This window comes from Peromyscus eremicus, chromosome 4, assembly GCF_949786415.1.
Source record: "Peromyscus eremicus chromosome 4, PerEre_H2_v1, whole genome shotgun sequence".
Classification (NCBI taxonomy): Eukaryota; Metazoa; Chordata; class Mammalia; order Rodentia; family Cricetidae; genus Peromyscus; species Peromyscus eremicus.
The window spans coordinates 111,078,054-111,104,057 of NC_081419.1; the positions used below are offsets into that span (position 1 = coordinate 111,078,054).

Here is a 26,004-nt window from a genome sequence, read left to right on the forward strand (position 1 = left end):
AGTTATATTTAGCATGGGTCTTATGTTCCTCAGCTGTGTGCAGTCCAGCCTCTGCTGGCTGAGCCCTCCTCCATATGAAAGAGAGAGTGTCCAGTTATCTCAAAAATCCTTTCTCAGATGGAATTTCGGTCAGGAAATAAAGAAGATGAAAATGCACTAAATGAGAATTTTAGTGTGATTTTCACACAGGATAGATTTAAAAAAAATGCAACAATAATCTTGCAGAATCCTGTCATGTTTTATTTTAGGAAAGATAAACAAAAGTTTTAAGAAAAGATTTTAGGCCTTATGTTTTTAAAACAAAAGAAATACAATTTTTTTTTAAAGAGGAACAGAAGAAATAATACTACTTAAAAATTTGAGTGTACTAACTAACTTCTATGCCCTGATGAGGATAAATAGTCCATCACTTTTCCAAGGTTTGGATGAAATTTCATAGACTTTAAAAAGCCATTCTTGTCCCTGATTTTACTTCTAGTTCATGGTGAATTACATGGAGCTGTCAAGATGTTCCTGCAACACTTGGAAAGGCCCTTACGTTTGGAGGAAAGGCTGTTTACTAGTTCCCATTTTGTAATATTTTAAACATGGTTCTTCCTTAGCAAGTGGTTACCAAAATCCTGTATGCTCATTGCATCGAAAGACTAAATACAAATCTGCTCAAGGAAATTGAAAATTACCTCTGACTTCCAGCCCAAAGAACCTCTCTTACCAACTGACCTTTGCTTCTTTAGGCTTAATAACTAAGGTCAGTGCATATTCACTTTAGCTAGGACCCTTTTCATTTATAAGTTAGTTCATTTCCACTTTTCTGTTGATGCTTTATTGATGATGTCTTTCTATTTATTTATTTATTTTTGGTTTTCAAGACAGGGTTTCTCTGTGTAGCTTTGGAGCCTGTCCTGGAACTCACTTGGTAGACCAGGCTGGCCTCCAACTCACAGAGATCCACCTGCCTCTGCCTCCCAAGTGCTGGGATTAAAGGCGTGTGCCACCACTGCCTGGCTTGATGATGTATTTCTACTTACTGTATAAAATATCCTTATCAGGTAAGGAGAGTAATTCTAAGTGAGCTTATCATTTGTCTTTCAATTGTAAGTCATTGATGTGTGGCAGGAGGAGTCTGTCTTTTCCATAATGATTTCTACCATGGAAACTCTTGATGTTGTATTTTCATATAAGTTAAGTATTTTCCTACAATGTATTAGTTTGAGATGTGCAGTCCTTTTTATTCTGTATGTTGACCAACATCATACTAATCACAGCCTTTAGGTTTTAAGGGAAAGCAACATTCTGTTGCTTCCACTGATGAGCTTCTAGGTCTCATGACAGTCACTTATAGGGTCTAGGTTTTCCTGTTGTCCTTAGAACGAAGTGTTCACTGATGTCACTAAGACATTGGTGTTCTCCTATGAAAATAGCTGCTAGCTGCAGAGGACAGGTCCTCACTATAGCATTGTCTTGGTAGAAGGAATGCTTGAACATCCTGACAAAAAGACAAGATGTAAGCACTGAGTTGAGTGTAGCTCTTAAGTCAGACTGTTGTTGAGTGCTAAAGAATTCTTACAGTGCTTGCCCCCTGCAGAGGCTGACTGCCAGTTTCTTCTCCAGGTAGCTGTGGTCGTGGCTCAGGATCAAAACATGGTCAACAGATAGTCAAGGGACAGATTGGGACAGTGCCATCTGTAGAACAATTTGCCTTAGTAGCACCCTCCCCACTCCCTTTAAAAGGACTGGCAGGTGGCTGATCTTAGTGCAAATGCTAGTGATGGCGGTGAAGATGGTCTTGGTTGCTTTATTTTTCTAGACTATGACACAGAAAATTAGGAAAAATATTTCTCAAGGAAGAATCATTTTTAAAGATTAAATATTGCATACTTGTTACAGTAATCTGAGGTCTTATTCCCCTTTCCTAATAATAAAACTCTCCCAAATTTTTAACCAGTAATATTGCAAATGAGATGTGTTGTACTTCATCACCAAAAGGTCACCTGCCCACTACCGAATTAGACTCTTAAGACTGATAATTAGCTACGGTAACAGAAAATGACATATCTGGCCCTCTAATACTCTGTGCTTGTTTTGCATAATGTTCCTCCTATGTTCAGAGACATGCAGTCTCTCCTCAGTGACCAATTATAATGCAGATTAATTAGGAAAAAAGCAATATGGAATAGAACAGAGGGAAAGGTATTGAAGTTAAAATATAAAGACCTGGCCTTGAACACTGCGTTCCCTATCACTTGGTGGAAGACCTCAGACAGAGAGAGCATTTGGCTTTAGAAAATCAGCCCCTGACTTGGTACACAGAGGTAAATGTGGCATGTGCTATGCAAGCCTTGCTAAGTTTTCTTAGCAGTCAAGTGAAATAATAAATACTAAAGTGGCTTATAAACTCTAAAGCACTTGTGAATAATAATTGTTATCACCATTGTTTCCTTCTTCCCCAGAGAAGAGTTCATACAAATGCCATACTGCTAGATTAGTGAATGATTGTATGTCCTTCATGGTATTGAAATGAGAGTAATACTTGGTAATACCCATCCATCCGCACATAGTATTCTCCCAAGAAGGTTAGACCCTTGTTTTTGTATGTCTCTAATTTTCATCTCAGCTGCATTTGGCAACTACAAAGACTGAAGATGCAAAAGCTAAGTGATAAGCCCCCATGTAGTCAGCTGGTCATGTGGAGCTCTTTTAACCATTTGCAAAGAAGGAAAAAAATATAGACTGTCCCTCTAAGTACCTTGTATTTACAGCAGCTATCAGTAGACTCCTGTAGAGCTGAAGCTTTGGGGGAGAAACTCAGTCATTTCTCTAAGGTGTTAGGAGTTGGGATAGCAGACTTCTCAGGCCTGAATTTCTAGGAGTCCATGCTCCACAGAACACCCACAGGGACAGCACAGATAAAGTTCATTGTGTGAATGGATTATATTTGGAAAATTCATTAATAAGCAGATGATTTAGAATGCACCACTCATTTTCCCAAGGAAACATGTCATGATAGAGATGAGGTTCCCAGACAAGTCCATAAAAGCTGTTCCTATCAGGAGATATGAGTCTTGGAAAGAGGGGGCCTGACTGTCTGTGCTCAAGGAAACTAGCAAGAGCTATTTCTTCCATATCCCCAGGCAGAGAGCCAACTCTAGAAAGAAATTTGAAACGAGACAGACATCTGTGATGTCTTCTCTCTGGCCTTTTGCCTTTTCCCCACTAGTATCCTGATCTCTTTAATCCATCCTTTATCCAGCCATACTACCTGTGTAGTGTAGCCATACCAGCACCCTCTGCTCCCTTTCTGTCCAAGGCCTTGAACTCAGCCACTCAAGAAGTCACAGCAGTCTGGACCCTGAGTAAAGGGCCAGCTACTTGCTGCAGTTGCTGGCAAATTTGCAGCCCTAGATACGGTAGAGGAGATACTTTTTAACAAGGAGACTCTGGAGATAGGCCAAGTTTCCCTAAGGTAATTCACAGTGTATTTTAATATTTATCTGATCAAAGTTAGATAAATTTTATACAACTGTAATAGTGGTCAGTAGCTCCTCATGTCAGCCACAGCCCCAAAGCTATGTGTTCTTTAAAATACCATGTCTTGTTATACTTGTCTGTACCCAACACTCAACAGTAACCTAAGATTGGTGAGGATTTATTTTTAGGTTCTCAAGGGCAGGTGAATGTAAACTGGAAAATCCCCGTGGTGTGTACACTTCCTACAAGATAACTTCCTTGATTTTTCACAGATACCATTTTCGGGCCACATTCTTTGCAGTTACTTACAGGTATTTCCCTAGATTTGTATACAACAGCTTCCTGGTCACAACTTCAAAGGAGAAAAATTATTTTTTTCTTTCTCGATACAGAATCTCATGTGTCCCAGGCTGGCCTCAGACTCACTCTGTAGCTGAGGATGATGTTGACTTCCCAACTCTGCTGCTTCTGCTACTCAGTGCTGGGGTTACCAGCATGTACTACCATGCCCAGATTATGTAGTCCTGGGGCTCAAGCCTAGGGCTTTGTGAATGCTTGGCAAGCACGTTATCCAAAATGAATTACAGCCTCAGCCCTACAGAAAGAAAACTGTTAAATTATTTTAAAGGAAAAATCAGTAGTATTTGTGACTAACCTGGGTGGCAGCATACTCCACAAGCATGGTTCTCTCTCCCCTAGAGATCCAGCCTTTCCTGGAAGCAGAAGTGTGAAAGGCTTAGGGGAGAAAAAGACTACCTTCACTGTGGGAAATGGGCAGATGACTTGACATAATAGAACCTTTGAAATGGAAAAGAGCATGCTTCTTCACACAGCTTCACTTAGCAGCTGCTGATCCCTGTCCTACCTGCTTTGCCTAAAGTATCATAACACATGTCTACTTCCACTGTCCTCAGAAAAATGACTTCAGTCTTGTGGAATTCATCAGATGCCACCTCCCTTTTCTTTTATTCTATTTTGCTTCTGTTCCTTTGAGGGGATACATGATGCTCCTGGATGTGTCTATCCTTTGTTACGATCCTATTCCATCTATCTGTCCTTCTTTTAGTTCTTTAGCTTATTACTGAATAATTTAAGAAAATATTAGAAATGAACTTTGGAAGATGCTTCCTCCTCATTGTTAGGACACGTGCTTGGGATGGCCATGTCACATTGTCATCTGACATGATGCATTCTCGTGTACAAGCTTCATATCAGCTGCCTCTCTATGACTGCCTCAGCTTCCCATACTGTATCACACTTCAGAATCCAGATGTGCCTGAAAACCAGCAGGCAGTGCACTAAAGGAATGTTATATGCTTCAATGCTTTCAGCTTTATGTTTTAATACTGTTACATGTTCCCTAAATAAACGAATATGATATATTACACTTTTACTCTGCTCTTATTGTTTATAGAAGGTGTTGTTGGCAGAGTGCAGGGGCCTGGCACCTACAGTAACTTATTCAGTACAACAGACTTAGAAGAGATTCAGTGAGTTTTGAACCTTTTCATTTTCTACAGACAGGCAGGATAACTCCAAATAGCATAGGGGAGAAAATGAGGTCTTTACTGATATCCCTGACAGCTCCAGACTTTAAGTAGAGCTTGATCAGAAACACGAAGAGTATTCTGAAAACTCACTTTCTTGCCACTGTTAGCTCTGCCAGCCTCTGCTGGCTCTGTTCTCTGCCTGTATATGGTGATTGGTCCTGGCATCTCAAGGTCTTTTCTTCCCAGGCAGAAAGAGAACAGACCTCTACCCAAGGCAGCTGTGCTGGCTAGTTGTATATCAACTTGACACAAGCTCGAGTCATTTTGGAAGAGGAAACCTCAATGAGAAAATGCTGCTACCAGATTGGCCTGTGGGAAAGCCTGTGGTGCATTCTCTTAATGATGATCAATATGGGACTGTCCACCTTACTGTGGACAATGCCACCTCTCAGCTAGTGGTCCTGAGGGCTATAAGGAAACTGGCTGTGGAAACCATGAGGAGCAAGCCAATAAGCAGCATTCCTCCATAGCTTCTTCAGTTCCTGTCCTGACTTCGTGATAGACTGTGATATAGAAGTGTAAGATGCACTAAACCCTTTCCTCCCCAAGTGCTTTGGCCATGATATTTTAGTGCAGCAACAGAAACCATAACTAAGACAACAGCCATGTTGTCGTGTGTGTGTGTGTGTGTGTGTGTGTGTGTGTGTGTGTGTGTGTGACAGATTAAGAAATGGATGCTCAACAAAGATGAGTCAGTTTTCCAAATCTCTCAGCCAGATAATGACTAGAAGGGACTGTAGCCAAGGACTTCTGATTCAGAGTCATCTTGCTATATCTCCATCCCACCGTGACAGCAGATGACATGTGGCCACTGTGCAGAGAAGGGAAAGCACTGCCTGGGGCCGCCCTTACAGATGAGATGTCGGGCAAGGGCTTTTGGAACTGTGAATTTCTGTAGGTGTAGAAAGCATCTTTTCCTTTTTACAAACTCCATATGATTTGTGAAGACATCAGTGTCTCTTTATTGGTTTGTTTGTTTTAACCAATAATGTCAAGAAAAATAATGTAACACTTTCCAGGTTCCAAAGGGCTTCATACACCTCTCCTTACTCACACGCAAAAATGAAAGTGAGCCACTGGGGCTTATAAAACTAGCCCTGGGACAAGCCAGCACTGAGTGTGAGACCTTGTGCTGCCCTGTCCTTCAGCTTTGTGCTCTCTGCCATTTGAGTTGCTGATAAGCCCTGGACAGATCATCTCAGCAGGTGTGATCATGAGAAATGAGAAACAGTGACTTTTTGAGTGTGCCTCACATGTAGACACATAATACTTGGTGAATTCCCGCCTTTAAAAATATAGTTGGACTGTCATTTTAACTTGGGGTGCACAAAACAAACTCTACATTATAATGAGAAAATGGGTTCAGCTCTCAAAAGACGATGGTGATAGTGGTGACAAAAATATATTACTACATTAATAACTGCCTTGGGGGGCGGAAATTGTACTGTCCTCATGTGACGTATTTTACAATCTTACAAACAGCAGTTTGGTGACCGAGCCCTTGTACAGTCATGGCTGTGAGAGATACCAAGAGTACCATTTAGCAAGGAGTAAACTGTGTGTCCATCCTGCACAGGAGTGCTCAGTGGCTTGACCTGGCCCCCAAACCTCTCCCCCATTCCAACCTCAACTAATATTGAAGTCCTAGTGTCTCTAGGTAAATGCTAGAGAACTGGCTCTAAGACTTTTCCAGAAGAAATTCCATCTGTCATGTAGTCATTGGCATTACCACCTTGTGCTATATGTTTATGTTGAATTAGTTCCTGACCAACAGCATTGGGGCTGTAGTAACGTCATATAACCTGCCTCACTAAGCTATGTTGGGAGTAACAGTGAAGTGTGCCTCCATTTCTCTGCTTTTCCTTAATGAAAAATTCTTCCAAAGTATTGTTTAGGCCTGTACTGGCCAACATGGTTTCCATTGACTGCATTCTGCCTGTAAGCATTTGAAGGACAAGTCAGAAATTATACACTCTGTGTAAAGTACATACTGGCTGCCATGGACTCAGGGCATAAAATGGCTCAATATTTTTATATTGATTACATGTTATTATGACACTTTATAGATATTGTTAAGTAGTACATATTGAAATTTAATTTCACCAGTTTCCTTTTACTTCTTTAGTAGACTATAGGAAATTTCAAGTTACTTGTTCTGCTCACATATTTGTACTTGAGAGTTCTGGTGTCTATTATTGTCTTGACTTCCCTCCACCTATGATAGTGCTTAAGTCTCAGTACTTTACCCAAAACATCTACTTACTGTCTAGGGATCCTTTGATTTTTTTTGCTTGTGCTCTAAGGGCAGCATTCCATGTTTATCACTTTCATTATGTTTCATTTCTCTTCTTTTCTTGCCTCTGGGGACACCTTTGTTCTCCTTCCTTAACAGTTCCTTTGTCTCCTTTTCTGCATCTTCAATATCTTTTCATCTGCTTTTTTGGTCCAGACTTGTTCCTCTGTAGCTCTCATCTGAGTGGCTTTGGACACCATATGCAAAGACTTTTCCCGTTTTGCATTGGTAGCTAAAGAACAGAAATGGATTGCTGTGTATGAAAAGCTGAGCCATCCACAAACAAGGACCCATGGCTTCACTGTCTGAGGAAGGTCTGATCTCTGCTCTCAAGTTGGTACTTTGCTGCTGTGTCATCAGAAGGAAAGGGGGAATAGGTCTTCATGTGATGAAAGACAGAAGGGCAAGCAAGAACTTCCTCTGCCACGCGCTACAAGAGAAGCTGATGCCACTCATGAGAACAAAACCCTCATGACTTAATCACTTCTTCAAAGCTTTACCACTTACTACTTTCCCACTGGCAATAGCTGAATGTTGTAGGGGGAGGGGACAAACCATGTCATTTATTTGTTTGTTTCCCCTGTTGATAGAAGCTCCGTGAAACAAGGTCTTTTTCTGTTGGTCTGCATCTTTTCACTAAGCGCGCCAAGCTAAGCTTGCCAAAGTTCAGTGATACCTGATTGGACCATTCTACTCAGTTACCAGTTCCATGTCTTTTAAAAGCAGTTCACCAGGTATAATTCTTCTGGGTATAAGAATCACTGGGGATTCACTTATGAGTGAGTAATACTAGACACAAAGCAAAGGATAACCAGGCTACAATCCACAACCCCAGAGAAGCTAGGTAAAGAGGACACTAAGAGGGACACCAATGGATCACGCCAGGAAGGGGAAAGGGCTCAGATCTCCTGGGTAAACGAGGAGGGAGGAGCATGAGGGCTCGAGATGGCCAAGGTCAGGGAGAGACAGGGAGGGAGAGCAATGAAAGAGATATCTTGTCAGAGTGAACGATTACGGGAATGGGAAGAAATCTGCAGCTAGGGAAACCCTGGGAACTCATAAGATTGTCCCCAGCTAAGACTCATAGCAGTGGTGGAGAGGGTGCTTGAACTAGCCTTCCCCTGAACTCAGATTGGTGTCTACCCTAATTGTCGTCATAGAACCTATATCCAGTGACTGATGGAAGCAGATGCAGAGACCCACAGCCAAGTACTTGGCTAAGATCCTGGAGTTCAGTTGAAGAGAGGGATGAAGGATTATAGGAGCAGGGGGGGGTGGGGGGTAGGGTCAGGATCATGATGGAAAAAACCACAAAGTGGGCGCTCACTGACAGCTGGGGAGCCTGTGTGGGACCGCACTAGGCCCTCTGAATGTGGGTGAAAGTTGTGTGGCTTGATGTGTTTGTGGGTCCCCTGGCAATGGGACTGGGACTTACCCAGGTACAGGAACTGGCTTTTTAGAGCCCATGCCCTATGGTGTGATGCCTTACTCAGCCTTGATACAGGATGGAGGGGCTAGGTCCGTCCCTAACATGGTATGCCAGCCTGTGTTGACTACCAAGGGAGGCTTTACCCTCTATGAGGAGTGGATGGGGGTGGGATGGGAGTAGGTGGAGCGGAGCAGGAGAAAGGGAGGGAGGGGGAATAGGGATTGGTATGTAAAAGGAAAGAAAAAAATTAATAAAAAAAAATGCATGCCCCTGTTAAAGTTCAACTAATAAATTATGCAAAGTCAGAGATTAACAACAAAAATAAAATGGAACAATTATAACAATGTACTGTAATAAAATTACCGGAATCATTTAAAAAAAAAAAAAAGAATTACTGGGGAGCTTGCCTAAAATATACCTGTCCTGACCCTGTATCCCTAGGGATACAAATGCAATGGATTCTGGGTGGAATCTGTCCCATTTCTTAACAAGCTCCCACGGTGATTTTGCTGGATAATGCAAGCCCACTTTGCAAAGTTTTGTCTCACTGTCTCGTTGTACCAGGTTAGGTTAATTTCTTTCTCTCTGGCTTCCCATCTCGAGTGTTGTTTCTTGTATATCAGCAGAGTGTGAATCACCTGGGAACCTAAATATAGATCTCCTAGCCCCACCTCAGACCTTGTGAATCAGAACTTCCACCGTGAGTCCTAGGAATCTATTTAAAAAAAAAAAAAAAAAAAAAAAACTGTCCTTGGTGCCCCTGCTGCAGGCAGGCAGTCTTCCGCTGGCCCACTTTGAGAATCCCATCTGCTCTTACAGACTCCATGAGGAGGTCCTAACTCGAGAGCAAGTGGGTGTTTTCTTTGTCATTTTAAGCCCATCCCTTCATCTGTCCCACAGTGTTCGAAACTGCTGCTCCGTAAGTCAAGTCACTGTGGGATGAACTCCGAGGGTAGTCAGTTGCCAGATGCCTTTGCAGTCTGAATATTGGCCACTGTTACATGGACATCTTAAACCTGTGTGTTCTCTGATTGGAGGCAATAAGTGTGGCATGGCTGCCTATCTTGTTTTGGCGGGGATGCCCTGTCGTCCAGATTTCTGTCCAGGAATTTAATGTTCCTTAGGTCAGAGCAGACAACATGGCATACTGTCCTTCCTCATTGTGTTTGTCCAGTTCTCCAGCTCAACCTTCCCCTTGGATCCGCAGAGGGGGGCATGCTTGGACTGGCTTCAGGCTTGAAGTGTATTCACTGGTCTCCAGAGAGATAGTGGAAGGCCTGACCCCTTTGTCCTGGGGCCTACCTGGGCTACACAAGTTACTGAGGGCAAGGTATCCCCTTAGATTAACTTCTGGGGTCAGTAACCTTGTTCCAGTTCTGTTTTGGTACTTTTTCAGGTAGACCTCTTTAAACCAGAGGTTTAATATTACCAAAAATTGAAACAAAATGAAGGGATGGGGATTGGTCAAATGGTTAAGAATAGAGTATGCCAAGAAATGATATTCACAGAACTTTATCCTTGGCCTAGACGGACAGCAAGCTTCCAGGTTATAAAGAATAAGCCACCTCCTGGTTAGTCTACTTCCTGAGTACCTGACCTCCATAGCATGCTTACTGTGGACTTAAGAGTTAAATGCTAGGCCAGGCGGTGGTGGCGCACACCTTTGATCCCAGCACTCAGCATGCAGAGCCAGGCGGATCTCTGAGTTCGAGGCCAGCCTGGTCTACAGAGTGAGTTCCAGGACAGGCACCAAAACTATACGGAGAAACCCTGTCTCAAAAACAAACAAACAAACAAAAACAAAACAAAAAAAAGAGTTAAATGCTAGCCACTTTGAATATGGTAGATTTGTTTGTGTTCTTGAAGAAGGTTGGCTCATTGCTCACACGAAATCTAAGTAGTGGTGTCATCCCTGTGTGTCCCTGCTAGTGTGCTCCATGTATTTACATTTGAGAGTTTTGTCTCTGGATAAGCAGCAGGTTTCATTTTTATGCCAGATAAGAAAATCGGTAATCAGGAGAAAATCCCTTCGGGAAATCCTATTTCCAGGTGATAGCTGCTGCTTTAGGATTTTTGAGGTGAGGTGGGGGGATAGCACTAGAGACCATGAGCTGTGGTTTGGTAACAAAGGGATGTGAACTGACCCTAGAAATGCATGAACAAGAGACATCTAATGAGTTCTGACAGTTCAAGGACTGAAGGAGATTAATCTTTTTTTTTTTTTCCTGCCCACCCAGTCTTCATACAAATGTAAATATGTCTCTTTCAACAAGTTGCTGAATGTGGTTTTAATTTATAAGCTAGAGACCAGACTTGCTGAATGTCCCCTCAGGAGAGTGAGTGTGTGTGTGTGTGTGTGTGTGTGTGTGTGTGTGTGTGTGTCTGTCTGTCTGTCTGTCTGTCTGTGTCTGTGTGCTCTGTCTCTGTCTCCCCCCTTTCTCACCCCATCTCATTCCCTTCTCCCCTCCCCCTCCTTTTCTGCCCCTTTCTTTTTTGAATTTGCAGGTTTTATACTTTTTGAACTGGACATTTCCCCCTGTCACTTTTCTTCCAGAGACATCCCTGACCCTGTTGTCAGAGGGCTTTAAGACAAGAATAGACTGCTGTATTTCTTAAAGATGTTTTTGAAGTTCTCAGAGGAAATACATGTGGTTTTAAAATATAACTAAGTCAGTGGCTGAATCCACGCTGAGATTGAGATTTGAAGAGCTTGTCACTATCGCTGTATCATACTTTATACAGTGTATGCAGAGCCCATTGTTGTTATTTATGACCCTGTCTGCCTTCCATTGTGGACTTCTTCCAGCCTTGGGGAATTTACATCATTCCTAATAGCAAAAGGCTTTCTGGTTCCCACAGAGTTGTTCAAAGCCTGACTCATGCTCCTTACGTTAATTGTTCAGCTCTGAAAATACAGCACTTACAGGGTGTGGCTGTGAGGGGGAAATCAACTGTATTTACAGGGAATGCAGGACATGTTTAGAAGTGTTTCACACATAAATCTCCATCGCTCCCAATCTCTGTCAGCCTGCCTTCTTTTGCTTCCCCCCTCTGATTTAACTTGAAGTATTCCTTTTCCAAAAATTAATTTTAGGAAACAACAAATTAAAAGAATGACACGTTGCAATGCAATATAACCAAAAATAGCCAGTTATACTATGTTGACTGACAATTAAAACCAATTTAGGTTACAAGTGGACATGTCTTTGAAAGATCCTGGCCCAGGTCTGAAGTATAGGCATGGGCCAGAGCTCAAGAACCCTCCTAACTTAGTGTTGTGAGCACCGATTAGATCAAGCTGTTAGAGATACCATGGAATAATACTAGTGGCTCAAGGACTAGCACTATTCGTTCCTAAGTAAGCCTACGTAAAACAAAGACCTACAGACAGGTACCAAACTTCCACATGGTCACAACATTTTATAGGAATTTGGTGGGGAAGAATACCTGGTATCCCAGGAAACAAGAACAGATAACACCTTATCTGGGCTATCAGCTTCTAAACTAAGGGAAGAAATTCCCAAAACATGACATGAGTCAGCTCTGGCAAAGGTTGACAGAATTTTAAATTTCGTGATTATCTCTTTATGAAGCTTCGTGGGTATGTTTTTTAAAGGTAGATAATTTGTGTATAAAATCATAGTGATGACTGCTATAAGAAGGCAGAGACTCCAGGGTTTTTGGTTATTATTCATTTAGTTTTTATTAGTAACCAAGATTGAAAAGCTCCATTTTTTAAAATACCAATATTGAAAGGTTTAGTGATACTGTTTTAAGGCTAACAAAGACTATATTGTTAAATAATGGGATGTGGAGGAAATCTCAGGAGTGTCAGGATACTGGCTACTGTCTTCTCATAAGCATGCGCTGCTGGCTCAGGGACCCTGCCCTTTGGAGCCACCGAGAGACAGGTATTGTTCTAGATGGCTTGGGATCCGAATGTTTCACATTACAGATTTGTATATTTGTGATCTATACTAATGCATGCATTGTGCCGAGAAGAATCTAAAGCCAGTGTGACACCAGAAAATCCCAACTGAAAGCAGTTGAAAGAGCCTCAAACAGTAGTCTGTTTTACCTGGTATTGACAGAAGTAAAGCATTCCTCCTGTAACTGTTTTCTCTGGTGTTCAGCTGGCAGACTCCTGTTTAACCTTTGTTGTCTTTTGGAGTAGACAAAAAGAACCGACCTCCATGGAGTATCTGACTATTTTGCTGAGTGTGCAGAGAGTTCGCCTTCTCCTGGTACAAAGCTCAAGAGAAACGCTCTACAAGAACTGTAAGTCCAGGGCTGGAGAGATGGCTCAGAGGTTAAGAACACTGGCTGTTCTTCCAGAGGTCATGAGTTCAATTCCCAGCATCCACATGGTGGCTCACAACCATCTATAATGAGATCTGGTGCCCTCTTCTGGCCTGCAGGGATACATGCAGACAGAACACTGTATACATAATAAATAAATCTTAAAAAATAAAAAAAAATAATTAAAAAATTTTAAAAAAAAAAAAAAAAAAAAAAAAAGAACTGTAAGTCCAGCATGTTTCCTGTTCTCTTTTTCTGACTGCCTGTGTGGCTACACTGGATCACCAGAAGTCTCTAACTTAATGAGAGTGTATGGAACCTAACCAGAAGCCCCTCTGCCGTTGGTCTGGCCCACAGCCATATATTAATACATGTCTTTCCCACCTTCCTGTTGCTCTTGTTTTCTGGACAGTGGGAATGGACTCCTTGCTTCACAGGTGTGTGTGTTGCAAGGAGTGATTAATTACAAGCTCTTTGAAGATGAAAAGCACCTGCTGCTGGTGTGTTTCACACAGCTCTTGAGGTAACTGCAGACAGACCTAAAAACTACATTCCCTTTGTGAGATGCTTGCTGACTTTCGTGTAATTATGGCAGTCCTTGGGCCCCTTACTGCAACATATTTATGGGTTTTTTTTTCCACAAAGCTTAGCCAAAGTAAATAATCCAGCTTCAGTGCTTGAATTTAGTGGCTGAAGAAGTTTCTTGCTATTTGTAAATGTACTGTTGTCAACTCCTTGCCAAAATTAAGGGCTTTAGTCTCTCAATTTCCTATGAAGTTTCTGTCTTGCCCTGGAAGTTTGTTTTATAGTTAAAATTTGTCTTGTCTATTATGTATCCTGTAGAAGAGGGAGATAGAGAGATAGATGATAGATAGATAGATACATACATACATACATACATACATACATATATACATACATGATAGTTAGATGATATATAAATAATAGATAAGTAGATGGATGATAGTTAAATGATAGATAAATGGATAGATGATAGACGGATAGATAGATAGATACATACATACATACATACATGATAGATGATATATAAATAATAGATAAGTAGATGGATGATAGTTAGATGATAGATAGATAGATAGATGGATAATAGACAGATCCATGATAGGTAGATGATAGACAGACAGATAGATAGATCTATAGATAGACAGATAGGGTAGGTATACTGCTTGTCATGGTTGTACTTTATTTAATGTTAGTTGTCTGAATATTTTCCAGGACTGACCAAGTCCAGTTAACTGAGGCTTATTCCCATATGGTTGATGAATAAACCTGACACCTTCTGAGAAATACCTTAAAATGTCATGTCATGAGGGGATTTTCAGATTAGTATTTACTCACAAATATAAACTGTGTGTGTGCATATTTGTGAATGTGTGTGGTTGTGCACACACATCCAGTGCTTTGGATGTTATCTAAGCATTCCCTCTTAGTAAAAGTCAGTATATCAACCCCAGGAAGTATTTGCTTCTGACATCTGAAAATACATACCTGTTTGCTTTGGTTAAAATGATTCCATTTTAAAGTGATTCCATCATGATTCCTTTGATGAACCAGCAATGAAAACTTAGAACATACCCTAGTTTAGTGGAAAATGTGGAGGTTATTACTTAATCCAATCTATATTCAACATACACTTTGGGGATTTCCTAGATATGCTGGGGTATTGAGAATCCGGCTGGCACCTGCCTTGTTCTCAGGTGTAACAACCAAAGGGTATGGGTTTGGAGAAATTCATGTCATTGTGAACCTCACATGCCATACAGTCTTTATTGTCCTTTTCAGTGTGAGAAGAACTGAAGCAAAAAGCAGTGCTGGGAACAAATCACAGAGCAGCAAGGACCCTGTTGGACGATCTAGTGACTCAGTCATTACCGTGGTACCAAGGAGGAGGGATGCCTCAGCCATTCTCCCGTCAGAATCCATGGGTCAATCACAGGATGACATAAAAACAGCCAAGAGCCACCGGGGGCTTCCTGTTCAAGAGCTGGAAAATGTTTCTCAGACTCAGCCAGAAGACACTAGCAGCCAGCAACAACCTCATCCCAGGGAGTGGTTAAAGACGGGGCTTCTAAGCGGGAGCCCTCTGGGTAGCTATGAGTCAGCACCACCAGGTCCAAAGCAAAGTCCACGAGCAGCCAAGACACAACAGAAAGGCAGGAACTGTGGCTCTGCCGAAGACTCTGACCACCGCAGGAGAGTTTCTCTTGGAAGTGATGGGTTCGTCCCAGGAGGCGTGACGGTGGAAAAGAGTACAGCTGTCGGTGTTTTGCCAGCGTTAGAGCTGTCAGATCCGGGGCTGCTTTTGAATCAAGATTTGGCAAAAGCCACAGCTAAAGACAAGCTACATGCTTCAGAAAATCTCTCCTCCAGACACCTCATGACAAACAACCCAGGGCAGGCACAGCAGACCGTCTCAGCTGCAACCGAAGAAAGATTAGCTACAGTTCAAGGAGGCCCGAGCAAAAAGAGAAAGAAAATGCAAAGTTCTAGCAGAGGATGTAGTGGCAAGAAAAACCTGAGTGTCTAGTTCCTGGGATTTGAAAAGAATTGGGGTAATTACTTTAAATAAACACATATTTAGAGGCTGGAGGGATGTCTGGTCTTTTAAGAGCACTTATGGCTCTTGCAGAGAACCCAGGTTGGGTTCCAAGCATCCACGAGGTTACTCACAAACATCAGGAACCCCACATCCCGGAGACACAACACCGGCTTTTGGCCCCCATGGGTACCAGGCATGCACATGGTATGTATACATACAAGCAGGCAAAACACACATACACATGAAATAAAACTTTTTTAGAAACTGTTTGTGTTGGGATTAGACTTCACAGTTACCTTGTAGAGGCTGTTTTTCTAATAGGCTTGTTACTTTCTCATCATGTTTATAACTGTCCTCAGAAAATATTGTATTGACAGATAGTCACCTGTCAAGGAGAAAACCATGTATATAGGACCCCATGGAGCAGTCAGTAATGTTGGGCATTCTCACCCCATCACTGTGAAGAACTCCTGGTAGAATACAGAGGGACAGTGCCGTGTGCTGCAGGCCACCTGCTCCTCAAACTGCGTACCTGACAATGAGAATACATTCGTGGTTCTCAGCGTGTGGTTGGAGTTTGAGAGGAGCTGTGATTCTGAAATAACGCTAATGTTGAAGACGATTCCCTGGGAATTATTTCCTCCAGACTGGCTACCATGGCTTCCATCAGCTGGGGCCACATGTGGACATGTACACCCCTGTGCTCCTGTGGACTTGTGAACCACTTAGATTGGGTTTGGTGTGTGAGTCACTTAGTTCCCAGGTTCTCCTATAGGATGGACACAGCACCTAGGGAGCTGTGAGAGCTGTCATTGCCAGAAATGTACATCTCAGCCTTAGGCGAAGACATGGAAGAGGTGTGTTCTGTGTGATACAGGCCTGCCCTTGTCCTTGTTCACGCCTCCAGAATTGCAGTTACAGTTAGGACAGACCAGAACCCAAAGGGAGCTCAGTGACCATTCCAGTTCCCAATTTGGAAAAATTCAGAGGGCATTAAAATATTCTCTTTGGTTGTATAGCCTGCTCTCAAGAAAGACAAGAAGCCCTAAGTTGTCAACCTGGAAGCTTCATCTGACCATGCCAGCCTCAAAGGACCAGAAACTGCTTGCTGGTGTTCCTTTCCTTTCCCGCCTAGCTTTTTTCTTGAGAGCCGATTCCCAGCAGTTGAAGCCTCAGTGGAAGCATGAGCAGCTCCCATTATATACCAAGAAGCAGATCACTCAGAAAGATCCTAAAGTCAAAGCCAGTCTTATGAGATAAGGGGTGCTTCCCACTCCAGAATCAAGATATTCTGACCTGGAATAAATAGGGTTTTAATTGTTTAGTGATTAAGGTCATACTCAGTACTTATTTGTACTTAAATGAAAGATTTGCTTTCAAGAAATGTTTTGTTTTTCACATCTGTTCTATTGTAGGAAATAATGATTATTGTGACTAGGGAGAAAAAAAATAGTATGTTTGGGTTGTACATAGATGTGGTTTTTTTCACAGCCTTCGTGCACAATGGATTTTAACAGGATTAGCAGGGAATGGCTCTGGGCTCCCACACTGTGGCATATGTTTAAGGAATTTTGCCTTTAAGCATTTTTCTTCAGTGTATCTGAAACACATATGTATCTCTTGTTTCTTGATTGGTTTTACAATTCCTTATGAGTATATGTACAAAGGGAAAAGTAATACCAAGTGTTTTGTTACTTATCAGGTGGGGTATTAAATCTTTTCTACTGTTAGGAATGATAGGAGTTTTTATATTCTTAACAATTGTAATAACTTGGCATTTGAAAGTCTGAGACCCTGTCAGTGTTGATAGTCAAAAACAAGTTCTTCAATCCCTTGATACTTCAAATTAAATTTATATTCAGGTCCCTGTGATTCTGATACTTACAGGAGATGTCCATCCAATTCTATTGATGTTACTATAACTAAAGAACTTTCTCAGTATCTGGGATGCTAAGCCACCTCTGTGTACTTTCAAATGACATTCTAATAAATGACAGTTGGTTAGGTCTTTTTGTTTTTTTCTTTCTTTCTTCCTCACCCCCCCCCCCAATTTAAAATCCTGTGGGAAAGGCTGGGCGCAGTTCTGTCCTAGCACTTGGGAGGCAGGCAGATCACTGAGTTCAAGGCCAGCCTTGTCTACATAGTAAGTTCCTGGAAAGCCAGAACTACATAGTGAGACCCTATCTCAAAAGAAACAAACAGACAAAAAAAAAGTGTGGAAATAATCTGAGATTTTTCTTGCACAATTGCTTTTCTTTGCCACTGGAGGTTAACTCACCCAGGTATCATATGACTCGTTAAATGTAAAGGGTCACTTGGCACTGGGAATAGAGGAATAGCTACAGGGTTTTGCTCCCTTGATGCATGCTAAAGAAATATGGAAATGCATTTCCTTCTTTAAAAAACAAGACTCGTGGGCTGTTGATGAAGTGGGTGCTTTGCATGTGCAGGACTCTAGATTTGATCCCTAAGATACCAATAAGAAGGAAAAAGGCACAAAAAAATATGTAGTTTGACTCCTGAAGAATGTAGTTTATCTCTGGATGAACCTTCTCAAAGTGTATCTTGGAGATGATGATGGAGTCTCAGGATAATTGTTTTGTGTTTGATGTCGTATTTGGATTTCAGCAGAGATTGTGCCTTTGGCTTCAGAAAGAGCCCAGTTGGGGCAGACACATAGGGAAGGAAACTTCTATGCCCAAGAGAATGGCCTAGGATCAGTGGCGGCATTTGTGTTTCCTTAAGCTCCTTGGCAGACTTTACTGTAATATTTCCACAAAACGGTAGTGAATGGCCCTCTGAATCACAAGCACCTTTTCAAGAGCCAAAAAACTCGCTGTGCAGCATGCTGAGACTGGAATATGGAAATTGTTTTAATTTCTTCTTTTCTCTTATGAGGAAATCACTGCATTTGGTTTGTCAAGACAAGAGAGTTCATTCCCCAGTATTGAAACAGCGATGAATTGAAACATGTTGGAGCAAGTTTAAAAAAAAAAAGTCAAAATTAAAGTGGTTTCTTTTAAATAGCTTAAAGCTTTCCACAGTACAAAATAAATTAAGCATTGTAAAATGAAGTTAACTCAAGTACAGAAATCTAATCATATATATCACCAGTTTTGCAGTTCCAGGGTATAATTAAATTCTCAGAAATCTGCAGAATCTCCTCTAATTTGGTTTCTATAATATATATTTAATGTGACAAGGAGCAAATGTATGTCAATATGTAGCATTACAGGACCTTGCGTGGATGAAATTTTCTTTATCGTGTGGACTCATTCAGACTGGTCTTCAAGTACAGCCAGCCAGGTAAGTTTCAATAGCAGCAGAGTATCACCGTGCTACATTGAAGTTTCCATCACCAGTAATTCTTACCGGAGATTGTGAATTGTAGTTTATTGAAGCAAAACTCAGTCAAACCATGCATTTGGCTCCCCCAAGCAGCTGGTGGGTGCTAACAGGTGGTAATTTGACAGATTCTCAGCATGAGTTTCCAGGGGGAATTAGACACTGCTGAATCTCCAGGAGAGCCCTGGACCTCTCAGTTAAGTAGGTTAAATAGTCTGTCCAGAGAATAAAACCACTTTTGTAGTGAAAATGTACCTGTTTTATGAATAAATATTTGGATTTTGTGTTGTGTCATCCAAATTGCTTACTTTGGGCAGGAGGCAGAGGCAGGTCTCACTATATCCCCTTGTTCAAACTCACTACGTAGCTCACACTGACCTCAAAGTCTGGGTCCTGCCTCTGCTAAGAGTGTGTGTGTGTGTGTGTGTGTGTGTGTGTGTAAGAGAGAGAGACATGTTCAAAAACAAGTGAATTAAGCTCAAAGAATGCATATCCAAAGCACCCTTTTCTGAGCATGTTATTCTTAATTATGTTCTGCTTGTAAGAATGTCTTTCCTCCCAGGAGCATTTCTTGGGTTTTGGAAATCTTGTTAAGTTAAAGGAACCATTTGAACCACTAGCCTTAAAGATTTAGGTTTAGGAAACCTAGTGAGAATCATTAAGATTAAATTGACTCTTAAGGTTCTGAGCTGTCTTAACAGTATAAGTCTGTTCCCACTGAGTTTCAATGGGCCTCTTAGGAAGGGCTGTCCATGATCTTGACACCTTCTCAGAGAACTCTGTCCTCCTCCCAAGTGAACTCATTTACATGTTGCATGAGCATCTGGTCTTTATTTAGGACTGATTGAAGTTCTGCACCACCTCTTTCTCTGTATCACCTTAATGTTCAGTCCCTTGGGCCTCTGGTCACTTGTAAATAGATTTTTCTGGTGACCCTATACCAGTCCCTCTAAATATGTTTCAGTGTCACTTTGGGGATGTAGTGAGAGCTGTATGTGAAATGTGAAGAATGACCGAATGGGTAAACCCATTTCTTAGTGTTTTGGTCATCTTAGTACACTGTGTGGCAAAACCCACACAAAAGATATCCTGCCCTGGGCATGGAACCTGGCCTGGAGAGCTAAAACCATTTAACAGCAAGGTACTGCAAGCTGCAAACCCTGGATCCAGGAGCTACATTGCCATTAGTAGGTTTTATATATGTTTTAATATAAGTCACTTAACCTTCCAGGCTTCAGTTTCTTCATCTGTCAAAATTGTCTAGTATTTTAAGTGTAACCCATAGCCGTTTAAGTACTGAAATAAGCATACCACAACCTTATGTTAATTTCTCCATCTGTTCAGAAAGGCTTCCCTACAGTGGACACTAGTTGGGATCACCTATGTGTCTTGTAGCTCAGTGTAACTCCCTGGGGTTGGTTGGGCCTGCATTTTTGTATTTTTAAAGCCCCCCAAACAATGATTCTCATGTGATGCCATAGTTAAGAACTACTTTTTCAAAATGGGGTATTTGTACGTATGTAAATCCTGGATGTTGAGAGGCAGGGTTGACTGAGACAAATATCCCTTAAAAGAGGGCTTCCTCCAAATCCAAAGTACACCTGCTTTCAGACAAAGGAGACAAAGGAGTCTTTGGGGACACGGTGTCAATTAATAGCTATGCATTTTAATCAGAGGGATGTGTTTCTTTTACTTCTGAGGCTCCTCTATTCTCTCGTGTTAGACCCTACACATCCACACACACACCATTCCTCACATTGAGATACTGCTACCCTCATTCGGAAGATGAGTTTTCAAAGTGCCTAAATAATTGTCTGGAATTTCTACATAAACCTCTGGGGTTTGCCTTTGATCCATGATCATTAATATCATTAATAGGCTCTCTAAAAGCGCATGTGAATCTCAAGCTAGCATTTGGCAGAGCAACGGAAGAACGAATGCTTTTAAAATACTTTGGCTCAGAAAGCGCATGTGAAATAACCCTGTGGGAAAATCGGGAGACTTTCTCATCCTGCAAAGGATTACCTAGGATGAGATACTGACCTTGTATTTTAAGTTCAGTTACATTTCTTAAAACCTCATTCATTACCGAGCCTGATTTATATTAGAGGGTAAATTAGGTTGTGAGAGGCTTCTATGATGATGTACAGTTTGCGTTTGTCTGTTGCTTTCTGTAGGGGTTCCCAGAAGACGTACGTGTGTGTGTGTGTGTGTGTGTGTGTGTGTGTGTGTGTGTGTGTTTTGTGGTTTCTTTAAAAAGAAAACCAACTTCTGCAGGAGATTTACTACAGCTTTTCTCTCAGAAACTAGCTGGAGACATCTTTTCCTGGGGCTCTAAGGCGATCAAGCCCCAGAAGGCGAGTGTGTCAGGGTGAGCAGAGCGCTGACCTCCACGGGGAAGAGGTCACTTCAGCACAGAAGACTCAAAAGGGAGGAAGAGAAAGCAACTCCACAGCAGGGATTTGACTTGCTTTAGGGCAGAAGAGCTGCTATAAAGGAGTCCCCAGTCTCCCACGCCCTTTCGCCTGCTCTTCTGTTACTGCTTGTCACTGTGCTCAGCACACTCACCACGCCACACACACACACACACACACACACACACACACACACACACAAGCACACTTAGCTCTTCTACTAAATGCCTCACACCCTTCCTCCACCTGCCCCCAAGCAGTGGGCAGATTGGCAGCCCCTTCTCCAGAGGAGGCAGGTGATGGGATGACTGGAAATTTTTCTAGGCCCAGTGACTCCTTAACATGCCTGTCTGGTGAGAACACAGAGGTTTCTTTCCCAAAGCCACTGTGGGTGCCTGGGAGGGCTCATATCAGCTCATCCATTCTTGTCAGAGGAAGGTTGAGTTGGTAAATCAGAGTTGGACTGGGCATTTGGTACATATCCCAGGAGGAGGAGCCTGGAAAAAGCCGCCTTCATCTAAGGATGCCAGAAGCTTGTGAAACAGCAGCATGGTTTTATTTACATATTCCCCCCTTAAAATGCCACCCTGGTAAGCGTTTTCCTTGTGCCATTCTGCACAGTAGGAGATGCACAGGAAACACATGGGAAAGCTTTCTCCAGTGTCTCACCAGTGAGAAGGGCTCTGTCCATCCAAAAGTATCTCTGGAACCAGGGCCTCTCTGTGTAAAGGAGTAGGGGGCAGAGGAGTGTGTCTACTGTTAAGACTTTTATTGTGAAGCTAAGAATCTCTAATTGGAAAGAACTCAAGGACGAATATGCTCCATCCATCTATGAACTTTCTACAGCAAATTGGCATGCTTTCCCTTGAAGATGACATTTCTTATCAAATCTGATGTTCTCCTGAACCCTGGTTGTACATGAATTAGGCTCTTGTTTTACGTGTTTGTTAGGTCTAATCCCACATTCCTATAATATTTTAGGAATGCCCACTGAATTTGCAAGAACCCTTGGCTGCTCTGCTAGCAGCTATGCATGTCTGCCTAGACCAGCTGCCATGAGAGCAAGACAAGGGAGAGAGAAGGTTGGTCTTGACGTTTAGTCTGTTCTCTATCCGGGGGTGTGGTGGGGGAAGACCACTATGCAATGTGACAGGCATGGAGTGTACATAATTGTTGGGAAAAGCTCTATAGGGGAGGAACTATTACAAAAAATATTTCTGGAATGCCCAATCTACTGAAAACGTCTTAAAAGTAGTCAAATGTCAGGTCCTTTCACAACAGTAGGAAACTGATCCAATACCATGTCCCAACGCCCTCCAAATCCAGGCACCTGAGCTGGGCACTGATTTTCGTGGGAGGATGGAGAAAGGAGGACTGCTTTAGTCAAAGGCTGTGGTCAGCAATGTATCCATGCAGACCACACAGTTGTGTGGCATTTAACAGGGCCCCAAGTTGTTTTTCGTATGTTTGCTTGGTTTCGTTTTTGTTTTGTTTCTTGTAGTCTTATAGTTCATTCTCATCTTAAATGGGCTTTTCTTTCTGCTCTACTGGTAGCAGGCACTGAACTGATCGAGGAAAAAGGCAACCCTTTGTATAGTCACCCCCAGAGTGTCTGGATGTGAGCACAGCCTGGGTCAATCCCCTTTATAAGAGGGCTGTAGCTTTCCATTGCTGTATAACAAATTACTATGGATTTAGTGCCTTGGCAATGCATAAATCAATTACCTCATCATTTATGACACCTTTTAGCCAGCTCCTCTGTTCAGTGCCTTATAACACTGAAATTGGGATGTTAGTTACATTTTATCCTCATTTGAAGGCTCAACCAGGCAAAGGTCCATCACTGAACTCTCTTGCACTGTAACCTCCTTCCTTGCAACAGCAGGTAAAGGGTGCCCATCATCCAGCTGGCTATGCCGGGAATCTCCTAGAAGTCTTTGCCATGAGCCCTCCTCCACCTCATTAATGGAGACACCTCCATTGCCTTGAATATCTCATACACTGAGTTCACTGACTTCTCCTTTCATGACCAGAGACATTTTTCTTCTAAAAACAAACAAAAAGCATTACTGTGGTATTGTGACTATCTGGTGTCCCTGGGAAATTTATATTTTAATGTCTACCCAAGTGAGACATTACATTTACAAACATCCATCACTGTAGTACCAGTATTTGTTCAATAACAAGGGGCCAGGAATCCTTGAAGGCTGTCACAGATTTTGGCCTACCACTAGATCCTGCAGCCTGTAGCTCTTCTTTGATATGTGTCCATCTAACTGAATACCTTCATCTTTTAATGGATTCTTATCATATCACAATTGAAAAACTAAATAGCAGCCTATTTTCTTTTTCCTATAGTGTTTTCAATACTGCATGGCAAAGCAATTGAGGCACAAAGAATTCTGGAAATCTCCAAGTCGGTCCAAACCCAAAGCACAAACACAAGGCCCTAGTGGGAGAAAAATTCCAAAACCAGAAATGTGGATGGAAGAGCTGTTACTGGAATCAAGGAAGTCTGGCCCAAAAGCTCTTGCCTTTGAGGATACATACGATCTGGCTTGCACACCAAGAGGGTGAAAGTCAAATGATGAGCCAGGCCAGTGTGGAAGCAGAAGTGCTGGAGGAAATATTTTAGAACCTCTCTGGTAACTGTACTACAGCCAGCGTTGTTCAAATGAGAACACCCAGGAAGCTGGAGATGGCTGGGTGTGGATGGAGAAAGGAAGGCGTGATGAGACCTGACCCTCTTCCCATCTCATCCCATCCTGCTCCCTTTTCTTTACCCCAGGGGCACATTGCCTTAGTTTTATTCAAACCTGCAGGCCATCCACATTTGCCCTACGCTGCTGCATTGTGATATGAACTTTCTAAAATATATTTCCAACACTACAAAGCCATAGGGAACCCGTTGAGAGTATTTGAGGGTTCCAACTTGAATTTGGAGGATTTATATTTCTCTCCACAGGATGGAGTTTATCCAAATCATTCCTTCGTGGGGTACCTGGTACAGAGGGATGGTCTGGCCACACTGACATTGCAAACAGGGACAGATGGGTAAAAGATGACTCAAGGGGGTGAGTCTAACTTACCAACCTGAGTGGGAGAAGGCAGAGAGTGAGTAGCATTTTAGTGAGGGAAAGCAGAGCTGTGACCAGACATATCTGTAGCAGTTAGCTGTAGGAACCAGTGACCCACTGGACATAACCACTTTTGGCTCATTCATTCAATCTGGATTTTAGTAATTTTAAATGATCAGATGATTTTTTTTCTACTATAATATAGAAGGAACCTTCTCAATGATGTAGGCATGTTTAGGGAACATGGTATGAAGCTTGATTAACTACTACTACCACACACCCCAAGAGGATGGTTGTATCAGGGAGGCAAGCAGACCCAGTAGTGACACTACAGTTTTGAAATGCCCATGAAGTTTATGAATATGCACGTGTGTGTGTGTGTGTGTGTGTGTGTGTGTGTGTGTGTACATGTATAGAACTGCATGTGCACATAAGCAAGGGAAGGGTGAAACCTATGGAGACTTGTCTGTTTCCTCTCTGAACCCCCTTTCCTGCAATTCATTTTCTAATTCTATGAAGCAGAAACCTAAAGAGGAAGTCTGAAACTTCCCAAGAACAAAGCAACAGCCCAAAAGGGCTAGAACTTCATCTGTGATTCAGAAAATACCTATTTCTCCCCAACTCGGAGATGCCACTATCAAGGTAAATGCAGTTCAAGTATGGCACAGGTGTCTTCTCCCTGGAGGCTCCATGAGCTTTTGTATTTATTTCCTGTTTAGCACAAATCACAGCGCTTCATGGAGATCTCAGCCAAGGCTGGATCCTGGTATAAATCCGGTAAGTTCCCAGATGAAGCATAACACTGAGCAGCCCAGGAAGGAAGGGCTCCCAAGTTCTAGGCCTGGCTGTTGCTGTCTGAACAATTCCCAAGCCTCTTGACGCCTCAGTTTGCCCTTCTGGGATCCTTTGATGGGGAAGATCACTGCTTATACTAGCATTCGGCAACTCTGTGATGAAGACTTTTCAACTGCACATGTCTCTGTGAGGATGAAGCAAAGAAGCTTTTCACCCTCCTTATGCTAACCACAGAGGGGACAATCAGTATGGCTGCCTGAGTAGTCATTAGAAGCTGCAAACCTGTGCCTCCCCTGGAGTCACCAGGAGCCCCACACACGCCCTGCCAGGACAACATGACTTTAAAACAAAGCTGCATCTTTCATGTTGCTGGTGACTGCTTTTGCTCTGTGGATAAAGAATTCAACCCTTGGTACTCTGGGGTGGGTATTTTCAGAGGGGCGGGTTGGGGAGGCTATGGGCAGACTTCCATTCAAGGTTCTTACTGGATTTAAGAGCCTTTACTGTAAGATAATTTCCCTGACTTGCATATCACAGGTTAATACTGGACCCGTGCATAATGATACATAATTTGAGACTTGTAAAAGCTGCTTTGGACTTGAAAGAAACACACTCTATGCCAGAAAGGTTGTACCTGGCATGCAAGAGCAAGCAGTGCAGCTAGAATCTATGTCCAAAGCAAGGGGGCCACACCCTTTTGACACGGTCTCAGAGGATGCCATACCGGTCCCTTGACTGCCAGGCGACCACACTGCCACAGCACTGCAAGCACCC

At 42.4% G+C, this 26,004-nt stretch overlaps 1 protein-coding gene across 1 annotated transcript in view; it reads left to right on the top strand.

The window, feature by feature from the left end:
• Slx4ip (SLX4 interacting protein) overlaps positions 1-15,647 on the top strand; it is a 63,420-nt gene extending 47,773 nt beyond the window's left edge. Inside the window, exons 6-7 of the mRNA XM_059258955.1 lie at positions 12,915-13,018; positions 14,843-15,647. Coding sequence (XP_059114938.1) covers positions 12,915-13,018; positions 14,843-15,587 — 849 coding nt within the window. The 3' untranslated portion in view covers positions 15,588-15,647. The remainder of the gene's footprint in view (positions 1-12,914; positions 13,019-14,842) is intronic.
• Positions 15,648-26,004: the final 10,357 nt, after the last annotated feature.